The sequence below is a fragment of the Protopterus annectens genome, chromosome 5.part0 (genome assembly GCF_019279795.1).
Source record: "Protopterus annectens isolate FY-2018-M chromosome 5.part0, PAN1.0, whole genome shotgun sequence".
Classification (NCBI taxonomy): domain Eukaryota; kingdom Metazoa; phylum Chordata; order Ceratodontiformes; family Protopteridae; genus Protopterus; species Protopterus annectens.
Genome location: NC_056735.1, coordinates 1,461,359,944 through 1,461,376,095, shown reverse-complemented (window position 1 = coordinate 1,461,376,095; position 16,152 = coordinate 1,461,359,944). Strand labels below are relative to the sequence as shown.

At 38.6% G+C, this 16,152-nt stretch overlaps 1 protein-coding gene across 10 annotated transcripts in view; it reads left to right on the top strand.

Moving 5' to 3' along the window:
- Positions 1-16,152, top strand: part of DOCK9 (dedicator of cytokinesis 9) — a 2,508,686-nt gene that overhangs the window by 2,448,053 nt on the left and 44,481 nt on the right. For all 10 annotated transcript variants that reach the window (XM_044071294.1, XM_044071300.1, XM_044071298.1 and 7 more), the window contains one exon: positions 9,476-9,576. In XM_044071294.1, the coding sequence (XP_043927229.1) occupies positions 9,476-9,576 (101 nt within the window). The remainder of the gene's footprint in view (positions 1-9,475; positions 9,577-16,152) is intronic.

The following is a 16,152-nucleotide window of genomic DNA, read 5'->3' as shown; positions in this document are numbered from 1 at the left end:
CCAAAAATTATTGCGTAGTCGTCACATGAAATAGGAAGGAGTGTAGGAAAACAGTATTAGGATTGTTAGCATTTGCTAGTCTCAGAAGGCTAGGAGGGAGTGGCAGGTTATTATGCATGGTGCAATCCTAAGTAGGCTTGGTGAGGTCAGAGTGTGAGAAGCAGCCAAGTAAATCTTGCTAACTAGACCCGCTAAAGTTAATATTAAGGTCACCTAGATGCAAAGTATCAGCTTTCTGTTGGAACTGTGAAGACTTTTTTTTTACCTGTTTAGTTATTGTTCACCATGCAGACATGTAAGGAAAGGAAAGGTAAGCCAAAAATAAAACATTTTTTTGAACACATATGAGCACAGGTCTTACAGAAATTTCTTAGGCGAACATTAGCAGTGATCCCAGGTAGCTTCTTCTTGAACTTATTGTTGCTCTGCACGATTTCCAACTAATTGTTTCCTTCTTTGGCTGTTGAATTGTGTGTGTGACAGAGCTGCTGTGTAGCCCATTTTAGATTGAATTCCATCGCTGTATGTGGAATCATTAAACCTTTTGAGAGTACAGTAGAATAAACATCAACTGCAAAAATTCCTGTTAGTAATATTTGTCATAATAATAAAGCAACTTTACTGATCGCCTATAAGCTTTCTAGAATAGGTAGTTTCTCAGCTAGGACCGTATGGTTGCTACAGGACTGAATTCTCTTATTGTTACTTATAACTTTAATTATGTGTAGTTAAGTATTGTTTTTATGTCATTCTTGAAGATGTTACCCATATTCTGCCTGCATGCCAAAATTCCAGTGAACTGAACTGCCTTGGAATAACAGAAGTGAAAGTGTGAATGTGGTAGAATAACAAACTGATTCAGTGGTGTTTGAGTATTCCAGAGTTAAAGGTAGCTGTAGTATTGGGGTGCAAGAGAATGCCTCCTGTAGAAAACCTTTTAAAGGTAAAATAATAAGTTTCCTAATTCAGTAATGTTTGTTTAAATTACAGTTCTTTTAAGTGTTGGATTTTATAGTTCTAATAGGAAGACCCATTTTCTGTTTAGTTTAGTTTATACCTTCATTGTTGGCAGTATTACCACCCCTCGTTACTACTGCAGAGCAATTTCTTCTGTTCATTGTCTTACTTGTGTTTGTCATTCTTCAGTAAAGAGTACCACTCAAGCAGACTTTCATTTTATGATATTTTCCACTACCAGCTAGTAGTATCCCAAAGACATTTTTTTCATCAATATCATCACACCCCATAAAATATGCTGTAATGTCAAGACTTGTATACTCGTGAAAGGTTGAGTTGTTATAACTACGCATCTATGGAAGTAGAACTAGCCATGGCATTTTCCAACAATTTCCAGCCATTTCTTTAGTTTCTCAGAAAATAATTTTTGAACTTTTAAAAGAGCTGAAATAGTTATTCATAAACTGAACCTGTGGGGAAAAGTAGAGCAATAGTTAATGTGGCTGATATGGTTTTGTTCGACAACTAGACTGAAACAGCAAATATTGTGAGGCCGTATTTTAATATATCTACACTTTGCAGATGATACAGTATTATATTAAGCTACATAGCTGTTAAAGTCAAGATCTGTGAGTAGTACTGTAGTGCCTCTGTCGTGACAATATCTGGTTGTGTTGTGCAGCTCATCCATTGTAGGGAGTCTGCTGGCTTGATTTTGTTTCTCTTGATTAGTACAGATATGCAGCTCAGGAGATTGGGATTAGTAACCTGTGTAATGCATAAAAAAGCACCCAGTTCCTTTTTGGCACTGAATGCTAGATTCTCCAGCAAGCTTTTTGAAGAGGCATTAAGTTTCATGTGTCAAAGGTGTAACAAGGGCATACTGAAGGGGGGAGCTGGAGCGGATGCAGGATGTTAGGGGGGTTGACAGATGCCAGTGGTGCTGATGGTGCAGTAGTGCAGTACTAACATTCAGAAATTAACAGGTTTTCCATAGTGGCAGGTGATTATACTGCTTTTTTATTTAAGTTGCTGCATTTTTAGGCTGCAGTTTTTTAAAGGTTAGGAGATCAGTATAAAATGTGACACACAACCTTGGTAAGTCAAGAAGTATATCATTTATAAATATTTATTAAGAACTCTAGAATGGAGAATGAACTGTTTAAAGCATGTAGCGAGACCTTCACCAAATCCAAGCTTATTGAGTTTGATTACTAGCAGGGAGTGTTCTACAGACTCGTGTGCTTTTTCAAATGTAGAAAAATTGCTATAGATATGATGAAAATCTCCATTGTATCATAAATGGAGTCTGGTATGCTGCAGATAGCAGCAAAATTATTGCTCTGTCCCTGAATTTATGTTGAGAGTGACCAAAACAGTCCGTACTTGACATAATCAACCATTTGATCACAGAATTATTTCTCTGATTTTATAAATAGACTAGGAATAGAAATGAAGCAAAAGAGAGATGTTGTGTTAGAGAAACAGTTACCCAAGCATGCTTGAGACAAGATGATACAGTGCTGGAGTTGAGAGACTGATGTTATATAGGAAAAGCTTTGCTGAAACAGAGATTGCCATTTTTTGGAAGGTAAGATGGAGCACATTGTAATGTATGGTGTCCTTTAATGTGCAGTTAAGATGTGTCAACATTGTCTTAACAGAAATTGAGTAGAATGCAATGAATTTCTCAAGTTACATGCTGATTAAATGTTGCCTTTCACAAGGGTAAGCCACTTTGTTTTGATGCGTCACTTATGGTTTTGTGTGTGTAGGATGTTATACATGTTTCCTCAGCAAGATCCTTAATACCTTTCCAAAAGACCATTAGGTGCCTTGATAAAGAGCACTTGTCTGTTCCAAGTTAAGGTGATTTAGCTGTCTTAGTGGAAAACCTGCAAGTATGTCTTAAATTGTGAGAAGGCTGGTAGTAATTAGTGTCATCCATTTGTATCCATAGTTTCCAGGTTTTGTTATAAGAGTTATTCTTGACTTTCACTGAGGTAGTAAGCCATAGTCATATGCCTCCTTTCATTCTCCATTGTCTTGGACAGAATTCTTTTGCATTTCAGTAAAGGTTCTCAGGAAGGATTCAAGTACATACACTATGTCTCTCTGCAATGTAATAGAGTTCCAGTTAGTAGCTTCAATTTTTTTGAGCAAGACTGTGTCCATGGGAGATCATAGTGATCTCCCACGTGAGCAAACTGGACAGCAGTCACCAAGAGTCCAGTATTCATCAAACACAGCTAGAGTGCTTCTTATTAAACTGCCAGTCAGTGTATTCTCATGTTGTAGTCTGCTGTTAATTACACTACTAAAACACCTAAAACAATAGTATTGCATGAGACAAGCCACCCCTGCACCCTCACACACTAGAGCAAGCTGCACTTTAAAATGCATTTTTCATTCTACTATTTCTTCAAGTAAGTGCAAACTAAATCATATTTATTATACACATTATCCAATAAAAGTAATGGGTGAGCAAACTAGATGTGAACAAACAAAAGCTGAGCAGAAGGAGCACTTGCAAACAAATGCACAAATGTATGCTACTTGAAGTGATGCAGACTGCCTTTGAACTCTGCTTGTCTCAATGTGCCTACCTTACCAGGGTGTAGGCTTTATTGGTCATGTTGTGGTCAAAGTTAGATCATGGAAGCCTGGTATTCTGCTCGTTTATTATATACACCTAGACTAGTTCATAGGTTCATAGGTTCATAGGTTTATACTAGGCTATCTGCCCTAAGGCATTTATAAGCCTAGCCCAAATTATTGGGTGAGCCACCCCTTATATGAAAAAAAAATAAACCCATTATGCCCATTAGTTTGTTATGCCTCTGTCAGAGAGATTGAGAGAGGGGGGTACCCTCACCCATCTCCCATCCACAGGTTTAGATTTCTCTCTTGAAGAGAGTCGCTCTGCCTCTCTGCCTCACATGGACGGATTTTACATCACAGTATAGGAGTCTCTGGTGATAATCCCTCTATTTATATCCCTCCTATTTATTATATGCTAAAGGTTATAAGTCGCTTGCTGGTGTGGTTTTGGTGGATTTGGATTTTTTTTTGAGGTGGAGCATGTCCATTAATTCATGGACTTCGAAGGTGCATGTCAGCGCATGTCACTCTGAGGGCGTCGCGGCGACTGAGAGCTGGGTTTCTTTCTCTTCAGCATATGACAGATTTTTGATTTCCTATCCCCTTTTTTATCCTTTAGTTTGGGGTTCACTTTGCTGCTGCTCCAGATGTCGGCATCGATATGGGGCATTGGGCATCCATTGGTCATTGGTCTGATAAGTAAGAGCGATAAGTGACAATGACCTCACTAGATCTGGATGATGACCCTTCATGATCAGGTGGTTTCAATAGTCAGTCTTTCTAACTTTAGCCATGTGAGTGTCAAAAAAAGAAAGGCCACTGTCAACCTGGGTCCCAGGTCCCCTGGGTCCCCTGTGCTTAGCGTAACGCCCTCTTATATGGTAGCTTGGGAGTACCTTGTTTCCATTTTCGTGGGTTAATACATTTTTTGCTGCTTAACTCTCAGGCCGCGCTCTGGCACCAGCTAATCTGCTCACTGTTCCTTGTTGTCGGGATATCCTAGTGTCCCAGTTTCCGTATCCACGCAGCAGTCCAGTGGTGTCTGTGTTGCAGTCTGTCACAAATAAAGTCATGTTGAGCTGTACTTCTTGAGAGTAGATGGCCAAGAGGAAGGCAGAGGTGACCGAGAGGGGGCCAAGGACCGAGCCACCGGGGAGCGCCCTTGTGACCGCAGCAACTCTAACCAGGCGTTCAACCCTGTTTATTGTGCAATTGTTTACATTGGGACATTTTGGGTTTATTACATTTTGTGTGGGTTTTCAAAAGCTTCTACTATGAAAGGGTATTTTGCAAGGTCAAGGGTAAGGTGTAGCTTTCTTACGGCTCATCAATGGCCCTTGTGACTATTTCAAGAAGTTTGACCAAGTCAAAAGGCATGATCTCAAGTGACAAAGCTTTGAAACAAAGGATCCATAATGTCAAAGCCAAGCTCCAAGGTTTTCCTATCCCAGAGTCCTATATCCTCTCCACTCCTTGCTTATGCAGACTAGACTCTTTATGCCGCTGGGAATTTACCAGGGTCCGACGCCACCCCACCTTAGGGACCAGACACCAGCGCTGTCGCAGGACCACCAGTGAGATAATCCTGCTGCCTGTAGATTAAACAGCTGCCTTATTTAGAAAGGTTTTTTTCAGCCTTAGTTGTAATGCGGGTAGGACACCATCTGTCCTTCAGACTAGAGAAGCAGCTTGTTAGAGAGCAGCCATTATTGCATTTGAGATCACCGGGAGGCTACGCTCGGCCGCCGGGATAGCTGGTGAGGGGGGGGGGAGAGGAGTTAGCTTTGCACTGAACCCAGGTCTGTGGGGGGAGGGGGTGTGTCAGTTGACTTGCATTAATGCATCTGTGAACAGACAGTTGTTTAACTCTTTCACTTGTCATCTGCATGGATAATCTTTTTTTTTTTCTTTTTTTCCCTTTGTAGCCTTATATGGCCCTACACATGCCCATAGGTGTCCAGTTGGGTAAACATGCAGTAAGTTGCTGCGAAAGTTGTCACCTGCTGCAAGTGCTGGAACTCTCAGTGACCCAACTGTCCTTTGAAATAAACACCTCTGTATATTTTACACTATTCGCTGGGAATTCTAATGCAGTGTGCACACAAAATGTGTCCCCCTACTCTCACCCCCACCAAGAGGAGAACAGATCATGTATACCTTCCTCGTTCCGCTCTCTCTTCTGCCAGCTCCTGCGGTGTCTGGGCTAATACTCAAGCCCACGTCACTTGAGTCATTGTTTGGGTAACTCACTTTATTACAAAGGTTGATTGCCTTTAGTTCTCAAATATCCTTTTAAAGTAGACATTTTCATCCTTCACATTTTGCTGCATCTAGACTTCTGTTTTTGAACATATGACTTGACAGCAGGAAACATTTCATGCTTCTGTACAGCTAAAACTGCGCAACTAATAATGTCAACAGATAAGTGATGAACATACTATCATACTTTTAATAGTAATTAGCAGATGTACAATTTAGTGTCTTACATTAGTTGTATGCATTTTATCATGAATGTCAAACGCATTATTCTGAACTTTATTTTGCAGATTTGGAGATTTATTTTTCAGACTGGAGATGTCCAGGGCTGTCAGTGTTAGTATTCTTTACCAGCCCAAGTTGCATATTTGACCACAAAGCCGAGAGTGGCTTATTTCAAAAACACTTGCAGGAAATCAGCCTTGAGGTAATTATTTGGGGCAGTGCACAGTGATGTTATATGTGACATTGCATGTTACAGACAAAAACAGCTGTCACACAGTCATAGCTATTCATTCCATATCCAAAATCAATAACTGAGTCAATCTGGATAAGGATATATAGCTGTAGTGTTGTGGGACTAACTAGAGATGAACCTATATGCTGTTGACAGACATTGTATTAGATTTTTGCTTCCTTGAGCTGTGCTCTTGATTTATTTTTAGAAGTCTTGTCCCTAATGTTGTACTGCAAGCTTATTTATTCCTATTGTGGTCTTTCAAGGGGTCTTATCAAAATACAGCAAGATGGTGCATGATCTTCCAGTCTTTGGTTTGTCAAACCATGTTTGATACCCACATTCTAACTCCAAAGTTTGTGCTTCTCCTTTAGATGCTTCTTTTCAGGTGAGACTTAACCACCATTGGTCCATCTCAGTATCACGTCATAGACTTCATGCATGTGGTTGTGGGGAAAAAAAAAGTATAGTATGATTTAGAATGTCATATGCTGATTTTTGGATACTACTAACAACATAAAAGCAGTCTACCTATTCTTGCAAAGTGGAAAGGATTCACTTTGAGTGCTCAGTAAGTTTCTTTTGCTTGGTGAACAAGGCCCTTCTTGGAGTACTTGTTCCCCCTCTCTCAGATTTTGATGGCATCATATTGCACATTTAAAGTTTACCTTTCAAAAAATTTCAGTATGAAGTTTCTTTAGTAGAAGGGGTCAATTAGGTGTTGCTATTGATTTTCCGTAGGGGATTCTACACCTTAAGACACACTGAAAAATTTGTACCAGGAAAAACCTATCCCTTTCCTCTCTGATCTCCTTGACTTACGACAGCTGCAGTATTTTTCATAGGAGAAGCTGTTATTGGTGATCATTACTTACTAAGTTTTTTGATGCAGGCTTTACAGTGGTGATAGACTTTTTTCATTTTTTCCATAAAAATATTCTCTTGTACCAGTCTAAAATTCTTTCGTAAAGTGGTATTGCAAATTACCCCTATTCATTGTGATCACTTGACAATTTATTTTCTGGAAAATCCAAAAGCAGGAATGTTTAGCAGGCGGAATTTACACAAAGTAGTGAAGTATTTATTCCTCACTGCAGACAGTTTTAAACTATTGAAATAACATACTTCATTTGAGGAACAGTAAGTGAACTGACAACAAAGTCATGTCCGCTTAACTGAGTGTGGCTTAGTGAATGACTCTTTGCTGCAGAAAAGCTGTACTCTTCATGCAGGATGGTGGTACTGGATACTTGGTTCATTCAGCTGTATGTGCAACATTGCATGATGTGTGTTGTTTTTGTGGCTGCTGTTTATAGGCATCACACATTTGTCAGAAATGGTATTCTGGAAGCAACATTCAGACTGAGGACAAGGCTTGTTAGACTTTTTCTTGCAGAGGCTAATTTTCTGAAGTCTACCTTATTCTACCCAGTAGCACTGCTGCTGATTTTAATTTTTTTAATTTATTTATTTAACATTTGTTGAATGTCGAATGTCGACTAGGTTCCATGTGTTTTCAGTGGAGGCGAGGAGATATGTCCAGATCATGGCACTCGAGTTGTTTGTTTACACACGTGTGTGTGTGTGTGTGTATATATATATATATATATATATATATATAAAGTCTCTCTCTCTCTCTATATATATATATATATATATATATATATATATGTATATAAAATGTGTGTATGTATATATATATATATATATATATATATATATATATGTATGTATATATATATTTGTGTGTATGTATATATATATATATATATATATATACACACACACACATATAATGTCTATACATTTTCTGGGGAAGAGCACTGATCTCCATTGATTTTTTTTCAGACCCACCTAGGGACTAGTGTCTGGTTAAGCGACTTGCTCAAAGTCACAAAGTTAGAGAATGGATATTTCTTCCATCCCATAAATAGATTCATACTTGGAAGATGACCTTTTTTAAATTACTTAAGTGAATAGCCTGTCCTAAGAGGTTGAGCTATTTGAATTTTCATGCCCTGTTCTCAGGTTTGTGTTAGTTATTTATTTGCTGTCTGACAAACTGATCATATACTCATGCACAGTTTAGAGTACCTGGTCAGTGCATCTTTGGGAGGTGGAAGAAATGCCAGAGAGCCTGAAGGAAATCGTCATGGCAGAAACATACATGCTCAATGCAGACAGTAGTTGCAGGTTAGAAATGAACTTTGAACCCTCAAACTGTAAGCACTAACCATCATCCTGAATACTCTGGCAGGTATAAAATAAACTTAAGGGGGTAAACACTAAAGGACTGGCCTTTGTTGCATACCGCTTTTGTCATTGACATTAAATAAGGGGATGAAATATTTGGTCCTGTTAAAGAAAAAGTCTTTAGGATATTGCCATCTGGCAATAAGAGTGTTCACAGACCAAAAGCCTGTTTTCATTGTATAATTATTTCTGCTATGGCTGCTTATCCATTTTCCTATTTACACCATTTCATGAAGAGTGGCAGAAATGTGTGGACAGAGTTATGACCACAGATCTGGAATTGAAACATAAATTGAACACTTCCACAGTTTCTAATTTTACCATGTCAGTGACTCTCCCAGCATTGGATTATTCTCGGAATCGCTTACAGGACAGATCTCATGTTGGCATTGTGTCTTTCCAAAGTGGGGAAGCTGAATAAATAAAGGGTGTTACAAAGTGCTACATTGATGTTTTAAAATGCGATCTGTGATTAGTATGTCTTTAATGAACAGCAAAAGATGAAGCATTTAACTGTCTGCTTTTCTGTGTAGAGAATCACTGGCTAGGTGCTGCTGTTCTTCACCTGTACCTTTCTATATAAAGGTCCTACCTCTGCTATAAGACAGCATGTTGTAAGTTCAGTATCAAGTAAACTGAATACCAAATCTGGTTTGAGAACGCAGTGTTATGTATGCTGAACATCACAGCTGTGTGTGTAATCTGTGGCAGAGTGTAAGGTACACAGGGCTACCTACAGTACAGACAGATTGAATGGGACAGTACGTAGTCTACGTCCAGCATTTTCATGTGTTTGCATGACTAAATGCAAAGTCAGATCTTGCATTTTAGAGAGATAAAAGATAGCTTTACTTATTTGTTTCCATCACAATGTATCAGAGTCATGTAATCTGACAACATTATGTCTTCTTCAAAAGAACTGTTCTATATTTCTGCTCTGTTTAATTGCAGGTAAATGCTGGCCCATTAACATACGCAAGAGTTTTTTTGGATGATGCAAATGTGAAGAAGTATCCAGACAACAAAGTTAAGCAGTTAAAGGAAGTTTTCCGGTAAGTCATATGAAATGTAAAGTATAAGAGTTACCTAAAGTAAGTGTAATGGTGAAGAACAAGAACATTCCAGGAGTAAATGCTAACTTTTTAAGTTACCACAAAATGTTTGTTTAATGCGAACACATTTTATTCAATCATTAGACCTTTTTTTTTGGGGGGGGGTATAGTCTCAAGGTTTAGTGTGTACAGTACATGGATATGTGTTTTGTTTCATAGAAAACTTGAGGATTACCAACATCATTTCAAATAGCACTGTTATGAGAACATTATTTGTACATTATTGTAAGCAGAGCAGCCTAAACAAAGAAAACAAATTTGTAAAAAGATAAAAGGGTGTGCTAGTGGTAAATACACTGAAGTGCATAAGCAAAGTAAAACAGTACTACATGACTGTCACTAAATGAGAATTGTTTATACAAGAGTAACCTAGCTCAATTGGTTTAGAGCTCTCAAAGTCTAAGGCAGAGGAATTGAGATGATGAGCTATGAAAGAAGAATAGCAGAGTATGAGACTGAGCTAGACATTATCACAACAGTCTACAAGTCAGTGCACTCCTTGCAGAATGGCAAAGAAGTCAACACTTGTGTACATGTGGGGAGTGCTGGCATAATGGTTAATGTCTTAATCTGACAGATACACCTGTAAGTGAAGTTATCGATTGCACATGGGCACCAATAAATGCATAGTCTTTCACCAGTAGGAAGCAATTCTTCCTTCTTTATATCTGTGGCATGTGGCTGTCCGCCTGTAATGGCTCAGGATGAGGTGAGGTGACACCTATTTGCTGCTATGAACAGCCCTCAACACACACACACACACACACACACACACACACACACACACACACACACACACACACACACAGTGGAGTGTTCAAGCTGCATTTGGCAACATCTGATCTATTCTTCTCAGATTAGGTGAGCCTGCCTCATGTTTTGGCACTCTAGCTGCAACTCTTAGTAGAATGAGTGTGGCTGGCTCTAACCCTGGACCCACTGCTGTTGTACATTTCCTCACTGGACAAAACCAAAACCTAGCAAACCTTGACTGAACAGATTTATAATTGTGTTGATTGGCTCATTCACTGATAGCAATGGCTTTGGGTCACTTTATGGTCAGATGTTCCTCCTTGAAAATACCCTACTGGGAATAATGAAAATTTGCATTCAGTCAGCCCTGGTCTGCAACCCCCCCCCCCCCAACCCTCACATACTTTTGTCTTGTTATTGATTACTACTACCACATGCCATGTTTTTTTTTTTTCTTTCAAGGCTTGCAGAGGGAAATGTACCTCAGGATACATCAGTCTTTCAAGTCACCTCAGACCCCATGTGGCGAATATCTGGAGAATGCACAGCCCTGCAGTAGACAGGTGAGGGCGTGTGAAAAATGGGCTCCAAATTTGGGAATAAAGCCATCCTTTGGATTAGATGTTAAAGTGAGGCCTAATCTGCTTGTGTTGGTAGTAGCTTAAGATGATGTAAAAGAAAAGAGCTAGGGAAGTTCCCCAGTGCTCTAGAGAAATTTCCCCTAGTCGGTATGAAAACCTCCTCAGGTCTCCCCTGAAAAGATGCCATTAGCCTAGTGAGACAAAACCAGGCAGTAGAGTGTAAATAAATAAAATAAACAAAGTCCATTGTTTTAATACACACCTGAAACCATCAGCCATCTAGTATGTCCCTGAGGTGCTGCTCTCACTATCTCGACCCTATACCAGTTACTAAGGTGACTCGCACACTCTCTCTCACACACGCGCATGCACATATACACACTTACTTGGCAGGTGCACATTTTTAAACAGATCACAGACCCCTTGGCATTAATTGTTGCCTGGATGTCACTGTTGACCTGTTTACATCTCCACATTCTTTGGCACCTCTTCCCATTCAGCGAGTCATGCTAGCTTTTACAACTGACACGTATGTAAGGTTCTCATATCCCAGTCTGAGGGGTTTGTTTTCCCCATACTGATGTTTAATTGACTGGTACACCATTGGTTGTTCAGCTGCATCTCCAAACCTCTGTTTGCTGCTTCTAGATCTTTATGGACTAGCTGCATTATTCATCTTTACATCTTCTAATTGGCTAGACATCCCATCCTTACAAACTTTCCTCCATTCTTCAGATTTTTTAATTACTCTATTGGATGTAATAGCACTTTTGTGTTGTAGTTCTAAATTATAAACAGATAGATCAGTCTGAAGAAGTCAGTAATCTGTAACAAAAGTGCTTACTTTATGTACACATTTTTTTTTTTTTTTGTTTGCAGTCCTAAAGCTATAACAATGTTTTCTGATTTGGGTAACCATTTCTGCTCATTTCTTTAAAAGATCTTGATCAGATATTTTAAGTCACAAAGTATCATGTTACACTACAAAACATAACAGGGAAAAAAATGTTGTAATGAGAAAACGTAGAACGTATGTTTCATAGTAGAGTGCAATGAAAAAAAATAACATGAGCTGCAGAAAATGTGATATTGGATGCTGTTTAGCCAGTGGAAGCATTGTTCTTGCATTCATTATTCATGTCATTAAGATGATTTAGTTGTAATGTGTAAGCCAGACTAAAGGAATCTCACATAGCAGTTGAATATTCCTTATCCGATTTGATTAAAATAGGGTCTTTTGACCCCACATTAGCTCAGTTTGATCTCTTAAAAATTTGCAGATCGTTAAGGATGAATAACTTACATCTTTGGTACTTTTCAAATTATTCATTCATTCATTCTCTGATACTTACTCACAGGGGACTAGAAGCTTGTTCTGGGAAGCAGTTTGCATAAGTTTGAGATTTTATTCCGGATGGGATGCCATTCCATTGTAGGACATATGGAGGATAGCCATTGACCTAAAAGCCTGTCTTTCGGATGTTGAATGAAAGCTAGTGAAAACTTATGTGGATGCTTGCAGGACATTTATATACTGCGGTGGTGGTGCTGCAGTAGCATTGTCGCCTCACAGTAAGATGTCCCATTCGATTCTCAGCTAGAGCGTCTTCTGTATGGAGACATGCATGAATGGGCGTACCTTCGTTGAAAGTTGTGCATCAGGGCCAGCAACTCGGCACGTAAAAATCTACTGCCAATCATTAGCGGACCGGAGTCCCGCTGTGGCAACCCCTAACCGGGAAAAGCCAAAAGACACAACAACAGAAAGCACTTCAGCCAAGACCCAACCTTGAAAGTCATGAGCTGTGAGGCAGCAATGCTAATAAGACAGCTATTATTCTGTTATGCATAAACCTTTACAGTAGGATTTTACACCACATTGAGCATAACAATTAAGATTTTTTTTTCTTTTTTACTTAAGGAAAAGCCACATTGCATAGTGTTTGTAACCCTTCCTGAGTTCCCTTCCATTTTAGCTGTAATTCTTTTGGTCTGTGGAGATTCACCATTTTATTACTGTGCCGTGTGTCATTCGTACATAGTTCATAGTTCATAGGTTAGTACTAGACTAACTGCCCTTGCAAGCCATTTTAAGCCTAGCCAATTATCCCTTGCGAGATTCAACCCCTGTACCTTGTGTTTGTAAGGCAAACACCTTAACCATTAGGCCATCCTCCCAACCACATCCTCCCAACCACATGTGAAATTGAGACTGGAATACCAAGAAATCTCATACTGTTGGCTGACAGATGGACTGAATGAAGAAAGGGTCTTTGCTGCTGTTTTTAGAAGGGTTGTCCCCTACCTATTTTTCCAGATTATCAGGAAATCTGAATGCAATATCAGTAGGTCAGAAATCATCATACAAACTCTGGTCTTCTGTTTTTCACTGCAAACAGAATGTTAGAGTTTGAGTTGCTACGTCCACATGACAAACATCATAAGAGTGGGTGTTCCAGAGGATCAAAAAAATACCTGTAATCACAACAGTGGTAATATGCAAAGCAAAACAACTAAACAGCTATATAAATGAGCTGACATAACCTTTTACATCAGAAGATGGATGTAAAGAGGACTGAAGAAGGTGGGACACGAGGTGGAGAAAGGTGAGGAAAAGGTTAGAGAGGTGAGTCATTTTGTTGTTTTTTTTTTTTTTTTGCTTTGTTCAAATGAAGAGAGACTAGCTCTTTGCTTTTACAAAAACATTCTTTGCAGCTAAAAAGAAAAGGCTTATTATGCTATGTTTAAAAGATGGAAAAAATGGATAATTACAATAAAAATACTAACATTTGGCTACAGATTTTGAAAATAAGCAATAATTCGGAGTGCTGCCATTCTAAGTAAATATGATCCAAGGAAGAGGAATGTTCGAAAAATGACATCATCTGAGGAAGAAGAATGTATTGTGGAAAGTGAAAGCATGATCAAGAAACTGTTTCTTCAGTATGGCTGCTCTTTTCAGGCCATTTTATAGCAGAGCATTTTAAAACACAGTAGCAAGTTGAGTTGTTGCAGCAATATTAGTACTACATAAAACGTAAAGATAAGGTTAAACATGTAGTTTTTAGTTTGGCCATTCTGATCCTTTAAATCAGTTTAGAACGTTAGGCTTGAAGAATTCTCAAATGTAGATGCCTCTGTTTGAACTTGAACGTTTTTTTTCCCCAAACTACTGTTTCTGGTTGAGACGTGAGGCTGGCAATCTTTGTAGTGTGTAGCTTAATTTTTGTTACTAGAACCTGTGACCTGATAATTTTTCTTAACACCTAAATGTTTCAGATGTAGTGGCCTTTTGACTAAACCAGAAAATGCTTTTGTGGTGCAGCAGATGCTGTTATGCTTGTGAGAGGAACATCATGAGAAACTTTGTAGAAAATAAATTAATATGTGGACAGATTGTAGACTCTGACGCAGACATGAAGTGAAGGTAGTAGTAAAGTAAATCTTATTTTATTGCCATGTGGTGCTTTTGAAGTTTCTGTAATATGAAGGCAAAGGATTTTGTGATGAGTAAAAAAAAAAACAAAAAGAAAAAAAGCCTTGATAGCTGGACAACATCTGCGATTTGAATTATGATGTCATCATTCTTTCATGCAATGTAACTCTGGGTTGATGACAGGAATGCAGGCAGAGAGTTCAGAACGATGCACTTTGACAGAAGAATAAGAAATGTGTCTGAGAGTTTAAGTAATTTAGCAATGATTTTGATTAGTTTAAAGTGGTCAAATACACAAGGATGTTTTCATTGAGTTCATTAAATATTTCTAATCAAAGACCGAATGATTTCCTTATGGATGTAAATCACTTTTGCAGATGATTTATAAATGCCTGGAATTAAAAGTATTTTGGCTCTCCTGTGTTTGTGGACAGGCTGTGGGTACATGTGTCAGGGTGCATGGTCCTGTGGTAGAGTCCTTGATGGAGTCTACATGCCACAGGGGAGTCATAGTTTCTAGGGAGGAGCAGGGCAATATTGTGGGGATATGTCACTTGCAGAATTGAGTGGCAGCCCTTGCTGATGCCCATTGCATGTTGAACCCGGAGCATGTTACTCAGCATGATCAAGTATAAGGTTTAGGGCCAAAAGGAAGGAATGGGAAAAACCCTTGATGACTGCACAAATGGTGGCCTCTCTCTACTGGCTGTTGCCTCAGTGAAAGAGAAATGACTAGACCATTTCTCTGAGAGATGGTCTGGCAGACAGCTGAGGTTAAAAGTCCCCAGGTATACTTATATATCTGTTGATAGTTATCCAACAGATAATGTCCTGTTTTCAGTTTAGATTTCTTACAGGAATCAGAATTTGCAGTCCTTAATAATAAGCAGATTTATTAAGAAAATTCAGAGTAGGGATTCAGCTTTTCTGGTAGCAGAGTACTATAAGGGATTTGGTTGTTGGTAGGAAAATGTATGCAATGTTGGAAAAATATAGATGTTCCCCATGCAAACATTATACCAAAATTTGGAAACATTATTAACTGAAAATCTGCATGGTTTCCTTGGGGAAAAAAAAAGATCAGACAAGGATCATCTCCTTTATTCTTTCATTGTTTATTTTGACCATTGAAGTTCTTTTAGTTGTGATTACAGGCAACAATTCTATTAAACCTATCAACCCAGAGAAACCAACAGACAAGTATATGTGTGTTACCTTTTGTTAACCATATTAAATGCATGGGCCTCCATTAAAGCCATCTTTGGGTTAGCCAGTAAGATACAAAACCTTCTAGGTTATAAAGTAAATGTTAAGAATTCCAAGTTGTTTTAACTAGGCTCTTAAAAACCTCCTGAGTGCTTTGTTCCATTAGTAAAAAACTGAAGTATTTAGGCAGATGGTATGCACTCAGTTGGTTTTATGCCATATAAATAAACAAAGTGCATATAGAACATGATCAGTGGAAAAGATTTTCTCTCTTAAGATTGAGAATAAATATAGTAAAATGCTGTTTTCATTTCTAATTGGTTCCTCCATATTATCATTTAATAATAAAATAAGGATATGGATGACCACTTTATGAACAGTGTCTTCCACCCATATCCCGGAACAATTTACACCCAGATAAATCAAATTTGGGTGCAAACGTCTTGAACCTGTCTGGTAAGTGGTGGCCCATTTTTTTTTTTTTTTTTTTTTTTTGTAACTGCTTACATAACCACATTTACCAAGTTATACAAGGGGTTA